Here is a 15,938-nt window from a genome sequence, read left to right on the forward strand (position 1 = left end):
GATGGAGACAAACGTGTCATGTTAATATATCTGACATTCATGTCATTTATTATGTCATGACGATGATGGTCACATGACATGTTATAATTACAAAAAACATCATAGTTCTTTGCCATGTGGGATATATGTATAGTCAATATAAAAGCAAGATAAGAGGGCATAGCGTTTGCAAGCCAAACCATAAGTTACCCATATTATTTGTTCCTACAGAACGAAAGGCTCCAAATGATTGAGGTAGTGTATATGGCGCTGCGAAGAGTGTATTATAAATGCGATTCTTGTTCACTAAATAATTTAATTGTATGTTGATTTAAATTGGTATAAAGTATTATTTCATTCAAATTGCAATTTCGGTACTTAACAAAAGAAAGTTGTAATTCTCACAAAAGGAAAGCACATATAACCACAAATTCTACCCACTCTCTAGTTCATGTAACTAAAATATCCAAAAAGAGAGGAAGGATCACGAGATACAAAAGTCAGAAGAGTGTAGTTCATGTAACTTTTGTTGGATAAACTAAAGTTAGAAGCAAGTGAGAAATTGTTACTTTTTAAAGTTCAAAAGAAGTTAGTTTAATTTCAATAATTGTGGTGATGTAAACAATTTAACAAAGCATGTGGAGGAAGGGTGTAAGCTAGGGGTTTATAAATGTGGAAGCAGAACAGAGAATCACATGTGAATGAGAGAAGAAGACAAAAGGCAGGGGAGACGCCACGTGGACAGTTACGATAAGAAATTAAAGGGCTAAACTCTAAAGGGATCAAGAGAGGGGGGCTCACTCAATAGAAATAGAGACAAGAAGAGACCCAACAACTCTCACATGTCCCCATTTCCTCTTTTTTTGGTTATTCGGCTCAACAAATCAATCAGCACCACCACAATTCACACCCACTCTCTCTTTGGTCTTCACGACATTCATGTTCACTTTGGTCCCATTCCATCATTATCATTTGTTCCTTCTACCACATATTCGTCTTCTTCTTCAATCCTTTTAAATTTTTACTTTTATCTATCACGGGTAATATATTACGTAGGAGTTTTTGTAATTTTGTTTTACTCACGGGTTGACAATCTTGGGGGAAATAATATTGTTGGAAGAAATTTATATGCTTAGAGATATATTATATAGGTTGTGAATCTTTGTTATGGTAATCTGAAAAATCTAGATCAAAACTCAGACTAAACTTTATAATAGTTATATTGAGCTCAAAAGATATAGTACTCGGGAAAAGTCGAATTTTATATTAAACTCATTTCAACTAGATAACCATATCTAAAAGGAGATCATATAATTCAGATAAGAACAAAAAGAATCGAGATAAAGTGATAAATAAACCATTGACACAAATAGTATTGAGTTACCAAAACACAAACCTACATTGTATAGTGACACATAAGACAACTCAACATGAAGGATACGTTTACACAATATCCAATCATACATTTTGGTGGCCCTTTTATGTCCTTAATTTGATTCCCGTGTCCACTACAAATTTAATGTTCCTTTTCCATCTCCCTTAATTTTCCTCTCAATTAATGCATGTTTTCACAAAAAGACAGTTCATCTATTCAATGGAACACAGTTCCTAATTTAGTTATAAGGCTTTAAGACAAGTCTTATGTTTGTGCATCAACATTCATCTATTCAATGCTTCTGTCGACTTATCTCTGCTCATCCTTAATGGCAAAAAAAATAGACACATGCATCGTAGCAGATAAGAAATCTCTAGATCATAAGACATTGAAAAAGATTGGGTACCAAAGTGGACCCTAAATGTATGTATTTACAACAAACACAGTTCCTAACACATTACAAATTCCAACATCACATACAATATCACATAACTAAACCGGATCCAATCCCGGTTTACTACTATGTGATTTCATTTCACAACGTATAGTCATGATCCGTACAAGATCCTCAAGAAGAAGATCCCTGCTCGAGTAACACCTCCTCCTCCACGTTGTTGCTATCACTGCTACTGCCCCAACCGCTGACATTTCCATAAGCTCTTTCTTTCCAAATCTGCTCAACTTCCGAAAACGTTAGCCCTTGAGTCTCAGGGACAAACACAATCACAAAGAAAACAGCAAGAACAGCAATTCCCGCCAAAATCAAGAACGTCGTTCCTGTTCCAGCAGCTTCCGCGATTGACAAGAATGTTTGTGCCACAATCAAATTGCTGATCCAGTTAACTGTAGCTGACATGCCTCCACATATGCCTCTGTATTGTTGTGGGTATATCTCTGAGTTCACTGTCCATGGTACCGGTCCCATTCCCGGTGCAAAGAAAGCAATGTATAGAGCTAAGCCAAGTACAGCGAGCCAACCGTAAAGCCCTCCATCGTTTGGTGCATCAGATTGTTTGAAGAACGAGACAGAGAGGATTACGAGAGATATAATGACGCCGAATAAACTTGAGAGAGCAAGTTTTTTCCTTCCACAATGATCTATAAAGTAAATCCCTACGACTGTTCCAGCAGCGTTCATGGCAGCAACAATGAGAGAGAGGAACAACGCGAGCTGGTTTGAGTGAAATCCAGCCATTTGGACTATTGTAGGGCTGTAGTACATTACAGTGTTGATGCCAGTGAACTGCTGAAACGCCTGTAGAAATTTCGACAGTACTTTCAAAATCTTAACGCATATAAATTTTATCAGTCAAAGACTGCAAAAGTCTACATGTACTTTACCTGAAGCCCTGCTCCGGCAATAAATGCGAGTCTCAATTCTTTGGATCTGAAAACATCCAAGTAACCAACAGTGCGGTTCCTTTGTTTTTCTTCCTCTTCAGCTGCTGAAAGATGATCGATCTCGTCTTCTAACCGCGAGATGTCATACATTTTAGTGAGCACTTGGATGGCTTCCGCTTTACGGTTCTTCATGAAAAGCCATCGAGGGGATTCTGGCATGAAAAGCATGAGACCAAACTGAATAACAGCGGGAAAGCCTGAAACACCAAGCATCCATCTCCATGTTCCTGGAACCTGCCAACAATGATCTTATGAATTCAGAAGCTATCCTTAAATAACAAAATCTCACTTTTCTCTCTATAGTTTCTTAGCCATATGAAAACTGGTCTCACTTATTTTAAGTACCAAGCGACATTTGCATAAGTTCAATAACAACCTTCCATTTTCCTAAATCAAATCACTTGGTTTTATTGGAATAGTGGGAAATTAGTTTCAAATTCAAGACTAGATTAATGTAAAGGACCACCAAGGAGTGACCTTTGTCGGAACTCAGGATAGATTTATATTCTCGTCATGGTGAAAGGACAGATAAGCTGCCGGGAAATGAAGAACTGCAGCAAAGTAAACTTGAGCATTGAGATAAACCAAAATCAAGGTCATAAAGATCATCTAATAGACTAATATCACATGATAAGACACCCACAACGAGACTGTAGCATGTTTTGTTAACTACATCAGCATGCCATGAGACAGATGACAAAGACGTCAACAGCAAAGAAACCAAACAGTCTTCACCTTCTCTAGTCTAGTTCAATTTCAGGTTGTAGAAACAGTATAGGTAACATAAACAAACTTAAATATTGAATTTACAATAATCAACTTTCTTGGTTCCTGATCCTCTAAAGCATTGATAGATGAAAAGGGTCAACTTGTAAACCCATCAACAATTATGAATTCACGGTCAGGTATGGGAATTCCTAGAATGCTTACAATGAACATAACATGAATGGGGCATTGTCAATCACTTTGCAAAGATAGCAGCTGTTGCTCTCTTGTAGATGTAACAGAACTTTACCAAAATTCAAAACTTTTTTTATGGCGAGGAAAGATATGTCTTACTAACTAACCTGCGTGAAAGCAGAATTAATGAGGTATGAAAGAAACTGTCCACCGGTGATCATCAATACATTAGTGCTCACAAGTCCACCTCTCACTTCTGATGGTGATGCTTCCGCAATATAAACTGGCGCAGTCACAGAAGCAACACCAACTCCCAAACCAACCAAGAGACGACCCGATATCAAAACATACGGATCAGGAGCAGCAGCCATAACGATTGCTCCAGCTGCAAAGACAACATCAGCAAACATAGTCGCCTTTTTACGACCGTAGTAGTCATTGATCCAACCTCCTGCCGCAGCACCAATCATTGCACCAACTATAGCCATACTTACAATAGTTTCCTACAATATAACAATTCCTCATGGATCACTCACTACAAACACAGAAAGTTTCTTCTAGCTTGGAAGAGGCTAACCGAGATTTACATACCTGTAAGAAACTGCTCTGCTTAACAATTTCGAAATCATCCTTAATGTACAAAAGAGCACCGGAAATTACACCTGTGAAAGGAACAATTCTTAAAGGCTTTAGAGAACACAAGCCACTACTAAGTTCAGTGACATAAACCTAAACACAATTCTAACCCATACCCACCTGACCAGTGATCAGAATTAGATAACAGTAGAGATCTATTTGAGACAAATAATGCAGATTAGAATTAGATTAAAAGACTCCACATTCGATTCAATTTACAAAATTCCAACAAATGGGCCAGCAAAGAAATCAAATCTAGAGCATAAAACATCTGAATTCAATAAGAGAGAGAGAGAGAGAGAGAGTGAGAGAGAGAGAGACCTGTGTCATAACCAAAGAGAAGGCCACCGATTCCAGCAGTCACAGTCAAACCCAAAATATAAGAATTCCCAAAATATGACATCCTTCTCTCAGGGAACATATCCAAGTACCCTGAGCTCCCAGGTGCGGTTTGGATCGTTAATGTCATCTTTCTTATTAAACTCTTTCTCCCTACCCAAGATGATTTCGCCGGAGTTTCAATAAATCGCGATTGGTTACAATGGAAAGGAATCTGTTTTCTTCCCTAATTCTGCAAGACCTAAAGAAAAAAGTTTCCAAATATAGATTTCCCCCTCTTCGGAATAATACCCCAAAAAAATTGGATTTATCGGAACTCGCCGTGGTGAAAATGTGACGGTACAAAACGGAGCCGTGAAAATAAAGGAAACGTTTTTTTGAAGACGACGATATGATACAGATTACAGACTACTAACAGACAATAACGTTTTTTTAATAATAAACGTGACCACGTGGCAAGCTTACTCTGGATAAGGTTGTCTTATTTCAAGACGAACGTTACTCTCCGCGTTTATGTAAATCAGTTCTACTCGCCTTTTTTTCCACCTCTAGTTTTTGTTTACATGTCATCTTTACCGTTGGTTTTGTTGTAGTGATCGTCACGCGCGTAAGTGCAACGTGTAGTATGAATTGTTTTTGTATGCGTAGGCGCGTATAATCACGCTTTCCTAGAATACTCTATACTATTACGTATAGTACTAGTATCTACAGATTAGATTTGAACGTTTATTACTCTAGACACATAATATAGCATGTCTTAATGAAATTATGAATGATATAACCATTTTAGATTTGAACGTTTATTACGACGACATACGAGTAAAACAATAAAGTTTTAAAATAATCTAGATAACACAAACTTGATCTTTATGTATAAATTTACTGATCGATAAGTAAATTGACGAATTATAATCTAGATAACACAAACTTCTGAACCTAATGCGCAAAATTTAATAAATTAATACTTTGTTTATTATCCTATATGTAATTGAAAATTTTAGTATACAAATATTTCATGGGAAGGAAATTGCAAAAATGATTTTCTACCCAAAGGAAAGTCATTGAGATATATTTAGCACATTACTAATTGATCTTGAAAAAATGAAATGGTAGACTATCTTTAACATATTATTAATTGATCTTGAATACAAGAATTAGTTCGCTGACAGATTCAACCAAGAAGAACGTTTTATAATTATGCCTACAAGATGCTTTCTGATTTACGCCTACCTTATGATGATTTTAGCAAAAGGTTTATCATCCAACATTTGGTAGAGTTGATCGGTTATCATACATCATACCCGTCATCATCCGTTTGGATTGGAAATTATAGCAGAATTCAAAATAAGACTCATCATCCGCAAGCTTCACTGAAGCTTCAACATCATGATCATATACTATCATCACAAACATTTGGAAAGTAATTAGGCTTTTTACAATATTATTGAAAAGTTAATAACGGTAACAAAATTGTAAACTAACTCACAATTTCCTCCATAATGGAATACATGGAAGAACTCTGGTTGTTAATCTGATCCAGCAACTCCATAGCTTCTTTCTGGGACTTAAGAAGTGTTGACAATAACCGCTCTTTATGGCCATTCTTTAAAATTACATATCAATTTCAAACAACGAGTCTCCGGATAAGAATCGGCCAATTTAGTGAGTACTTTATCGAAATATTTTTGAATCTTCTTAAGCTCCTTTGCAAGTGGTTCAATTTTAGCCCCTAATCGTTCTATAACGATATCAGCTTTCGAAATTAAACTTTCCAATGATTTGGAAAGGCTTTTTAATTTATTGTAGAGCTCTTGTGACATGTTTTAAATCAAATGTCCTTCCACGGCGGCCACTTAGGATTCTTACATAAATATAAAAATATTTGTTAGAAAATACATATGTAAAAATATTTTACTTATATTTTATTTATATTTTACTTATGTTTTGCATTTTATTTTTATATTTATGTAAGTAAAGCAGAGAATAATATTGTAACCATTAACCGAACCCCAACGCATTCTGCAAATTTAAAAAACAAACAAAATTTAATTAGATAAATTAAAGGAGAAAAAAATACCAAAAAAAAAATATATATATATACTTAAGGCAGACAAGGCCTTGGCTTTTTCAGCCATATAGTTCTTTATGTCAGTTACACATTGATCTCTCTCAGTTTTGATCTTTATTGCGTTTATGTAAATCCTCGATCGTTATGTGATCTTTAAAAAAAAACTAAAGTGCATGCACCACTTCTGAACAGTGGGAACAACATTTCAATCCAAAGGAGCTAAACAGTATTTTTTCCAAAAAAATGTGTTAATTAGACTTAATGTCTATTACATAGAGGCCTTTTACTTTTAAGGCCCATACATATTGGTCCTTTTACGAGAATAAATTAAATTCGATTTTCCAGGAAATGAGATAATGTAAATGCGACCAATCAGACCACGACCAAAGGAACAAAAAGAAAGTGGTCAGTTCGAGGATTTACGAAGAATTAAAAGGACCAGAAGTGTAAATAGTTAAGAGACAGGTGTACAAAAAAGCGGACCAGCGGGTCTGAACCGAAGCTTCGATTTTGTTGGTTGGTTGGCCAAACTTGGTCTTTCTCCTCTTTAGTAAACCAAGTTTGGCCAAACTTGGTTGGTTGTAAAGTCTTTTGCTTTAAACGTGTGAGAGATCGCTTTGCTCTGAAATTTCAACCTTTAGTTGCTCCTGTTGATCCCTAAATTTTCGCCGTGTTTCAGAAGACTCTGAATCCAATTTCGTGACGAGAACTTCTCCTCCGCCTGATCATTTCCTATAAGCAAGTTATCTCTGTAAGTAGATTTCAGTTTCTTTGCTGTCAGTTTCTTGATTCTCCATTTGATACGGTTACTCGGTCGTTTATAATTGAAACTAAAGTCAAAAACTTTTGATTCATTTTGGCTTATAAGAAGAACTACTGTTCGTTGATGGTTTCTGGTTTTGATTTTTGATCCTTGTTGGTCAGTTTAATAGTAAGGTTGTGTAACAATTTTAGGATTTTCGCGTGGATCTCGCAATTGGGCTTAGTTTTGAATCTTAAAGTTCCCATTTTGACTTTTTCTTTGTCTGCCAATTTCGATATGAGTTGTCACTAAGTTTATCGGTGCATATTGTTCAAAGTTGCTTTAGCATTTATGTCTACTCATGTGTTAGCATCTGCGTTTGGTGGAAATCATGATGACTAGGGTTTTGGGGTTTTAAGGTTTAGAGTTTAAGTTCAGAGTGTCGATCTTATTACTAAAGGTTTACTAAAGGTTAGATCTTTTTTGATAATTTTAGACTGTTTACCATTGGAGCGTTACTGAGAATCCAGAGATAAAGAATGCGTGCACCATCTTTGCTTGCACAATGCTTGCCCGGTTTGCTGCCTCAAGACCGAGGTGGTGTGTCTGCTTTATCAGAGAAAGAAAAGGATTTGCAGCTTCCAACACCAGCTGTTGAGATCATACCTTCTAAGGTTGTTGTTTGCTCGTTGTTTGTTTTTATGATTATCATCAAAATAACGTTTTAGTAAAGAAATGTTCCGCCTAGTTTCTTATGACTTCTTCCTTTCCATGGCATATTCGGATTCACCATGTATATTAACATACTACTACTTCATTTTGAGAATGGAGTAGACCTATATTACCTTGCAATTCTAATGCTCTTTTCGTTTCTTTCTTTTGTAGACAGCAGCTCATCACAGGTATTCAGGAGAGAATCTAGATGTGCTCGGTTTACAAGTTTTTAAGGTACTACATATGCAATTTTTAATATAGTTAACCACTTCTAAGCTTTGAGGGAGTAGACATAAAAGTTAAAAACTTGTTATCAAATCTTTATACAAGATTTAACATGAAGAATTGAGATTGCTGGAAGGACCAGTGACGCAGTAGGATGATATTCTAATACTGGTTTTAAGAGTGGATATACTCTACCTTTTTTTGGTGAAACAGAAAGTAACCAGACTGTTTTTCTTTGAGAACTTAGTAAATAAGTCTACTATATGTTATAACTAGTATGTCTAGAAGTGCACGGTTTGCTTGATCTTTATAATTTGTCATTCAATAGTGAAAACAAGAATCGATTCTGGTGAGTAACAATGTATAGAATATCCTAACCTTTGCATTGTAACCATTAACTTGTTGCAGGGAAAAGTAAGTGTTGCGGATATGATCGGGCTCTCTGGTTCAGAAACTGCTTCTCTAAAAAATGAAGGTATGTACTTGACATGGACTTGCATCTGATGATTTCTTCCGTTTATGTATCATAATAAACTGTAAAAAGTTAAACTAATGTTGTGTAGGCTCTCTGAAAAGTTGGGAAAGCTCTATTGTTCTTGTTAATGTCCTTAAAAACGAAATCCGCGATGGACAGCTTAGTTTCAGGGGCAAAAGGGTCCTTGAGGTACCCCTTCTCTTCTGTACTCTTTTTATAGGAAAGCAATGCTTATCTCACTGAACGTACAATGGCACAAAAAATGTGGTCTGTCACTTATATACAAATCATATCTCTGTAGCTTTGTTAAAATTGTTTAAAAATTCGTTCAAACCTCTTACTCTCATCTTCCATTTCCACTTGCTAGTTAGGTGGCCTGCTACATATTTCATTTTTGTCGAGTGTTTTTATTCTGAATGTTGTACTGTGGTGAAGATGTTATGGATGTTCCATTTTAAGAATTGCGTTCTTACTTATCAGTATATTTTTGCTTTGTTTGGTGACTTGAACAGCTAGGTTGCAATTACGGAGTTCCTGGGATATTTGCCTGCTTGAAAGTAAGTAAACTGTCACTGCTAGATAGCTATTACTTTCACATCTCTAGAAAACCATTCACATAATTGAATCTTGTTTGCTTTTTTCTAAAGGGTGCTTCCTCAGTCCACTTTCAAGACCTCAGCGCAGAAACAATAAGATGCACAACCATCCCAAACGTTCTTGCAAACCTCGAGCAAGCTCGAGACAGGCAAAGTCGTCAGCCAGAGAGCCCACTCACACCATCAAGACAAGCCGTCTCTGCATCAGTCCGTTTCTATGCAGGAGAATGGGAAGAGCTCTCGACCGTTCTATCCATCATTAGAACAGATGTCCTTGAACCAGCTATCCCTGCATTGAACTTGAGCTTTTCAGAGGAAGATTTCATGGATGGATGTAGTAGTCAAGACGGGAGCATTACAGGACAGCCAGATCTCTCTTCGAGGCAATCGAGGAAGCTCTCGGGAAGCAGAGCGTGGGAAAGAGCCAACGAGACTGATCAAGGAGGAGAATGTGGATATGATGTTATACTAATGACCGAAATCCCTTACTCGGTTACTTCTCTGAAGAAACTATACTCTCTCATAAAGAAGGTTAGTTGTTTTTTTTTTACCATTCTCTCTCTCTAGTACCTTGACTCAGTGGATGTTTCCGGTTATAGTGATGGTGGTGTTGCTTTGATGTTGAGACAGTGCCTGAGACCGCCATACGGTGTAATGTATTTGGCAGCGAAGAAACAGTACGTAGGATTCAGCAGTGGAACGAGACATTTGAGGAACTTGGTCGATGAAGAAACGATCTTAGGAGCTCATTTGGTTAAGGAAACTACAGACAGAGATATCTGGAAGTTCTTCCTCAAGTAGGCGTAGAAGAAGAACTCACACTCATGAGTCATGTGACCAAAAACATTCTGCAGGCAACGTAAGTTGAAAGAAAGAAGTCAAATACAAAACATTTTTTCTTTAATGTAGATGATGTAATGATGTAACTGAAGAAGATCCAATCTTCATTTGATTTTTTGTAAGGATTCAAATTTATATGAAAGTATTTTGTACTTCTCTTCTCCCAAATTGAGAGTGATTCCATTTACTGTGATTATGAGAAATTTTATAACGTTTGTTTTTTTTAACCCAGTTTTCTAGTGATTTATTATTTTCCATACGAATACAAACGTCACTAATTAATAAGAAAATAACGAAAAAAATACAAAAAAAAAATTATAGTTGAATATAAAAAGTAAGTAAAATAGATTTGTGTAAATTAGAAATTATTGATTTCGTTTTACTCGACTAATGTTTGAGAAATAATGTGTGGACCCATAGAATATGCAAATATTTTTTTTTTTTCAGTTATAGGAATATATAGTATTAGGGGGACCTATTCTTATGCACTTTTTGTGCATTATTTTTTGTTTCTCATGTGGTTTTTTACTACGCATCAGTTTTATACAAAAAAACAAAAAAAAACAAAAAAAAACAAAAGACACAAATTAATATCTCTAGTCTACTAGATTACTACTATTACTATTAGAAATTAAAATTAAAAAGAAAAAGAAATAATACGTAAAGCCTACAAAAGCAAAATGTTGCTGCCTCTTAACTGATCAACTTCGAGAGAATTGAGATTGCCTAAGATCCAAACTTGTCAGCTATGTCTATCAGCCACCAAGGCCTTTTTCATGAACGCTCCATCCCTTCATCCGTGAGAGTAGTATCATCATATAAAATGGCTTTAATATTCTCCTGCAGAAGCAAATCATAAGATGAATATAAAAACATTACAATGCATTACAAAGAAAAAGAAAAAAGAGAGAAAGATCATAGGCATACCTTCAATGTCAGCTTGGCATTGTATTGAGGGCACCTGAACCTCATACCCGTTGGACAATTAGAGTGGCTGATTAAGATGCCGCAAAAACGAGCTCCACACCATGTCATCTAGACAAAGATATTAGAGGAGGAGCATAAATAACAACACATAACAATATTAGAGGCAGGGCCGTGCCTAGACTCTAGGAGGCCTAAGACAAAAAAAAAAAAAAAATTTATACATTTTCATGATCAAAAATGTTATAACTTATAACTAAAATTAGATATATTTTTTTATAATAAATTATAGATAATTAGTACTTTGTTTTTAATCTATGAAAATAAAACTTTATGTGATATACTATAAATATATAATACTATACAAATTTTTTAATCTATTTTCTTAATTAAAACTTTATATCTACGAAAATACTATAATTAGTATATATTGTAAAATACTAGAGATAAATAAAAATATTTTTTAGTATATTAAATAATTTTTTGAAACTTAAGAAAAAGAACATTGAAATTTATATATTACTAATATATCAAATAATTATTTAAATTAGAAGGCCAAAAAAACTTAATATTAGGGGGCCTAAAGCAAATGCCTTTTTTTTAACTCATAGAGGAGCATAACAACAGACAAAAACAAGAATCCATGAATATAAATAAGAACTTACATTAGGTCTTGCAGTAACTTAGCCTACAAAAGCAAAAGGTTGCATTGTTTACTCTCTGATTTTTAATTAGATACTGCCTCACTTGAAAAGTTAAACATGGAAACTACTCTGTCAACATTTCAAGTGGTTTAAGCACAAGAGGAGTATAACTAGAGAGGATTCAACGATTCATAACACTAGAGAGGATCCCTTCTCTCGTATGCTCTTTTTATAGGGAAAGCGCGCAATGCTTATCTCGCTTGGTCTGTCACTTATATACTCCAGTGTCGTGCAATTGAGCAACATATATCCAAGATAAGCAGTAATCTACAAATCATATATCTCTGTAGCTTTGTTAAAATTGTTTACAAATTCGTCCAAACCTTTTACTCTCATTTTCCATTTTCACTTGCTAGTTAGGTAAGGTGGCCTGATGACACATATATTTCATTTTTGTTCCATGTTGAGAACAGAATCCAATTTCTAAACGTATTGAAGGGAGACAAAAGGTTGTTATCTTTGAGTTTGAGATGAATAGAGAATGAATCAAATTAGTTTCTGTAAAATCTCTCACTAATACAAGAAACTGTACTAACAAAAACAAAAATCCCCAAATTGGTAACCCTAATTTCTGGGAATAACAATAACCGGGACACCAATATCATTCAATTGCTCAGTTCCGTCGACTCTGATACCGGTACGACGAACGGAATCAAATAACGGAAGAACCCTCTTACGATGATGAATAGGTCGAGAGATCTCTTCGTCTGCATTAATGGAGACAGCGTCGACACCAAGCTCTCTTAAACGAAGGCCAAGCTTCTCGCCGACGCGTGAAGCGGTCTTTGAGTCCCAGAAATTGTTGGAATGAGGGAAACGGTAGAGATTAGCACGGCTTCTGGCTAGGAACTCTTGTTCGGAGGATGAAGCCATGGCTACGATCGTTGAAGATCCTGGTTGAGTCACTTGCGCTGTGATTTTACGGCATGATAAGACTAGTTGAAGAAGATGGTGACGGTGAGTCCCATTCATCGGTTGTGACGACGTCGACCGGTTAATTTTTGGTTTCTCGATCGGTTAATTTCCAAAAGATCTCTTCTTGTTTTTTTTGCTCACGGAGGAGGACGATAATGAGATTTTTTTAATTCCAAATGAGAAAATTAAAAAATTTAAAAAGAGATTTTTTACTTCTTGTCCAAGCTCGTATTTTTAGTTTTTACCCTTTTATTTCCTTATAGTAATATTGACACTTATGTATGATATATTAATTATTATCCAAATCGAAGCTCAAGTCGTTGTCTTGTCTTGTCGAAGCCTAGAATTTGGTCGGAAAAGTTCGTTAATTCTCGGAGAAGAATGTCTACATCTCAACTTAACTCTGTTTCTTGTACTTCTCCCTTTGTCGATAATATCTCATACTCGTACAACATCGATGAGACTTATCTTATCTCACGTGCTTCAACACTAGTCCTATTAAACGAGGATCGGAGTTATGTAGACGATATATACTATAATGAGAAAATGGAAAGCAATAGCCCGTATAGCTCAGTGGTAGAGCGTCAGTCTTGTAAACTGAAGGTCCGTAGTTCGATCCTGCGTGTGGGCACTTTTTTCACCACCTTACTAATTTTATTTGTGTGTAGTTTAATTGTAAAGAATGATCATATCATACGATGGTTAACCATTGACTGGTGGTTCTACGGATGAACCTTTTGAGCTTGCAAGCGATGTATAAATTAATATTTTCCAGAAAAGATATACAAACAGAACATGGTTATGCTGCTAGATAATATCCAAATTAATTTGTAAAGTCAATTACTAGTATTTCATAAGAGCATGCGTATGTCTTCTCTCTTCCGGAATATGTGCCTGATTGTGCAACTCCAATGTGTAATAATTAAGGTCAATAACTAATTAATTACGACAAACTGTTTGCTTACCCTAAATGTTTCTCGTTGACATTACTAGACAAGTAGGCGTTGTGTTATAAAGAGAAACCGCGTGTGACAGTTTGGAGATGTTTTTTTGTTGCAGTGACTAATTTAAGGATTTTCTTTTTCTTTTTTTTTCACCCATAGATTACTTATTTAGATTTTACTGTTTTAGACGATAATGTTACAAAGGTTTTGCGTCTTTTAGTGGTAAATGTTTTAAATTATGTATTCTCAAACCATATAGATGCTCCATATTCGATTTGTTGAATATCATGGTCCATCGAATATATTAGCCACTGAAACTGAAGTATTCCGATAAACTATGCTGATGTTCATAAAGCAGTTGACTTTCTAGTGTGAGTATCATCACTGAATCGTAAAAAAAAATCTAGTTTCGGGTCTTTATAAGGAGAACCATTGAGCCTCTTTATACACAATTGCACACGAACTCAGTGTTTTAAGACGAGTGCAATCTCTCTCTCATGTCTCACCGGCGAAACAATATATCTATATATACCTTTGAAGCAATTGTTTCGTCATCTTTACTGTAATGGATGGTCCACTTTGGAAAAAGTGTATAAACCGGATAAAACAACAAAGTGTAAGTATAATAATCCACAATATACAATATATACTGTATTATCTTGTAATGAAAACAAATGTTAAAGTGGTACGGGTACCTAAACTTATGAAATTACGTGGGATGATAAATAGTTTGGGGATTAGGAGTGAGATTGGCCACTAACTAGAATCATTGCAACCTATTGTTATTGTAGTAAACATACATTTAATAACAAAAGACACACACAAAAAAAGAAAAGAACATAATGTCAATTAAAAGGGAAAAAACTTTATAATTCCTCTCTTAAGGACATATACAAAGAATATTTGAACCAGAAAATACAGTTAATAACAATATATAATGACAACTATAAGTATGATCAATCATATAAGTGGAGCTGGCTTGGGTGAGCTGGAAGACAACAACCATATGAAGTCCATAAACACTCCTCACAAGTCAAATGTCCTTGGATCCCGTTACACCACACCCCCGCGTGAGAATCTCAAAATATATGATTGATTATTCATTAGTTTATTTTTATATAATATATTATACATTATTTATTTATAGATGTTATAAACTATATATCCATTGACCATGCATTAATCTAGTAATTACCAAAACTGAAAATTAAGTTTATGCTCTACTAATTCTAAATTTCCTGTCTACTGTTTTAGAAAAAAAATCATCTAAAGGCTCAGCATAATTTACAATCAGGATAATCATGTAACAGTATGCAATGATTAGAAAGACATGATGTTATACTTATAATGGACGATATACATGAAACTTTACGCAAGATCCAAAGAGTTTTGCCTCGTTAGTTAAGGAAGTGGATTAGTGTTTAATTATACTGTAAGTGAAGCCGATTATTGATTTAGTTATATATATACTCGAGTTCTAGTCTTCTAGATATTTTAGTCATAGACCGTTTTGGGGGAAAAATTTATCAACACTTTTTAGCGTATATAGATTATTTTATCCCAACGCCAATGACTAGTTCTTCTTTAGTTTACTTTCCAACGAACATTTTTGTCCTCTAACTAAAATTTATTAGTTGCTAATATACATCCTATTCAAGTGCAAATATGAATAATAAAAATGAAAAATTGTTCATTCTCTCAATACTTGCAGTAATGCCATATAAAACAAATATTATCTTAAACCTGTCTGAAAATTGAAAACAAAGCAAATAACGATATAACTCTCATCTCTCTCAGTCATGTCTTAAACTAGACTCATATAAAAAAGACACCAAGTCATTGTTATAATTGATCATCTCCAACTGCAACGGCCAAGGATTCAACAATGGTGTCTCTTTCTCTCACCTCTGCTACAACAATCTAATCCGGAACCAAACTACCTCTTTTGCTCTCTTTCCAATATCTGTCCTGGCTGAAACCTCTGCCCTCAAGAGATCCCCCGTTGATATGTGAACCAAACCAAACTGCATGAGCAATAAACAAAAAAACTGACATGATTTACATGTAGATATGCAAACATCGACAGCATAATCTTAAACATAGTGAAGATGGTGAAGGTAAAATAAAAACTAGAATGGGAATTGTACAAAACTAAAACAAG

At 35.1% G+C, this 15,938-nt stretch overlaps 3 protein-coding genes, 1 long non-coding RNA gene and 1 other non-coding gene across 6 annotated transcripts in view; 2 read left to right on the forward strand and 3 right to left on the reverse strand.

Annotated features, from left to right (window-relative positions):
- Positions 1,718-5,012, reverse strand: LOC104785021 (inositol transporter 1). The gene is made up of 5 exons (XM_010510143.1): positions 4,613-5,012; positions 4,247-4,317; positions 3,823-4,158; positions 2,696-2,989; positions 1,718-2,609 (listed from the first exon to the last, which is right to left on the reverse strand). The coding sequence occupies exons 1-5, from the start codon at positions 4,758-4,760 to the stop codon at positions 1,923-1,925; spliced, it is 1,536 nt and encodes a 511-aa protein (XP_010508445.1). The 5' UTR covers positions 4,761-5,012; the 3' UTR covers positions 1,718-1,922.
- On the forward strand, positions 7,192-10,450 carry LOC104785022 (histidine protein methyltransferase 1 homolog). Of its 2 annotated transcripts, none has more exons than XM_019245664.1 (8): positions 7,192-7,449; positions 7,937-8,114; positions 8,326-8,388; positions 8,788-8,854; positions 8,943-9,043; positions 9,367-9,411; positions 9,502-9,981; positions 10,050-10,140. In XM_019245664.1, exons 2-8 carry the CDS (start codon positions 7,980-7,982, stop codon positions 10,050-10,052), a joined length of 894 nt encoding a protein of 297 aa, XP_019101209.1. In that variant the 5' UTR covers positions 7,192-7,449; positions 7,937-7,979; the 3' UTR covers positions 10,053-10,140. The 2 variants fall into 2 exon arrangements, with proteins under 2 accessions (XP_019101209.1, XP_010508446.1); XM_010510144.2 differs by having other exon boundaries at positions 7,199-7,449; positions 10,081-10,450.
- LOC104785023 lies at positions 12,330-13,003 on the reverse strand. Its single transcript, XM_010510145.2, has one exon. It carries the CDS (start codon positions 12,888-12,890, stop codon positions 12,483-12,485), a length of 408 nt encoding a protein of 135 aa, XP_010508447.1. The 5' UTR covers positions 12,891-13,003; the 3' UTR covers positions 12,330-12,482.
- On the forward strand, positions 13,393-13,464 carry TRNAT-UGU. Its single transcript has one exon. It is a non-coding gene; the product is annotated as a tRNA-Thr (tRNA).
- The window catches only part of LOC104785024, a 6,006-nt gene continuing 5,515 nt past the window's right edge, over positions 15,448-15,938 (reverse strand). The window contains exon 2 of the long non-coding RNA XR_767304.2: positions 15,448-15,801. This is a non-coding gene — a long non-coding RNA (uncharacterized LOC104785024). The remainder of the gene's footprint in view (positions 15,802-15,938) is intronic.

This window comes from Camelina sativa, chromosome 5, assembly GCF_000633955.1.
Source record: "Camelina sativa cultivar DH55 chromosome 5, Cs, whole genome shotgun sequence".
Classification (NCBI taxonomy): Eukaryota; Viridiplantae; Streptophyta; class Magnoliopsida; order Brassicales; family Brassicaceae; genus Camelina; species Camelina sativa.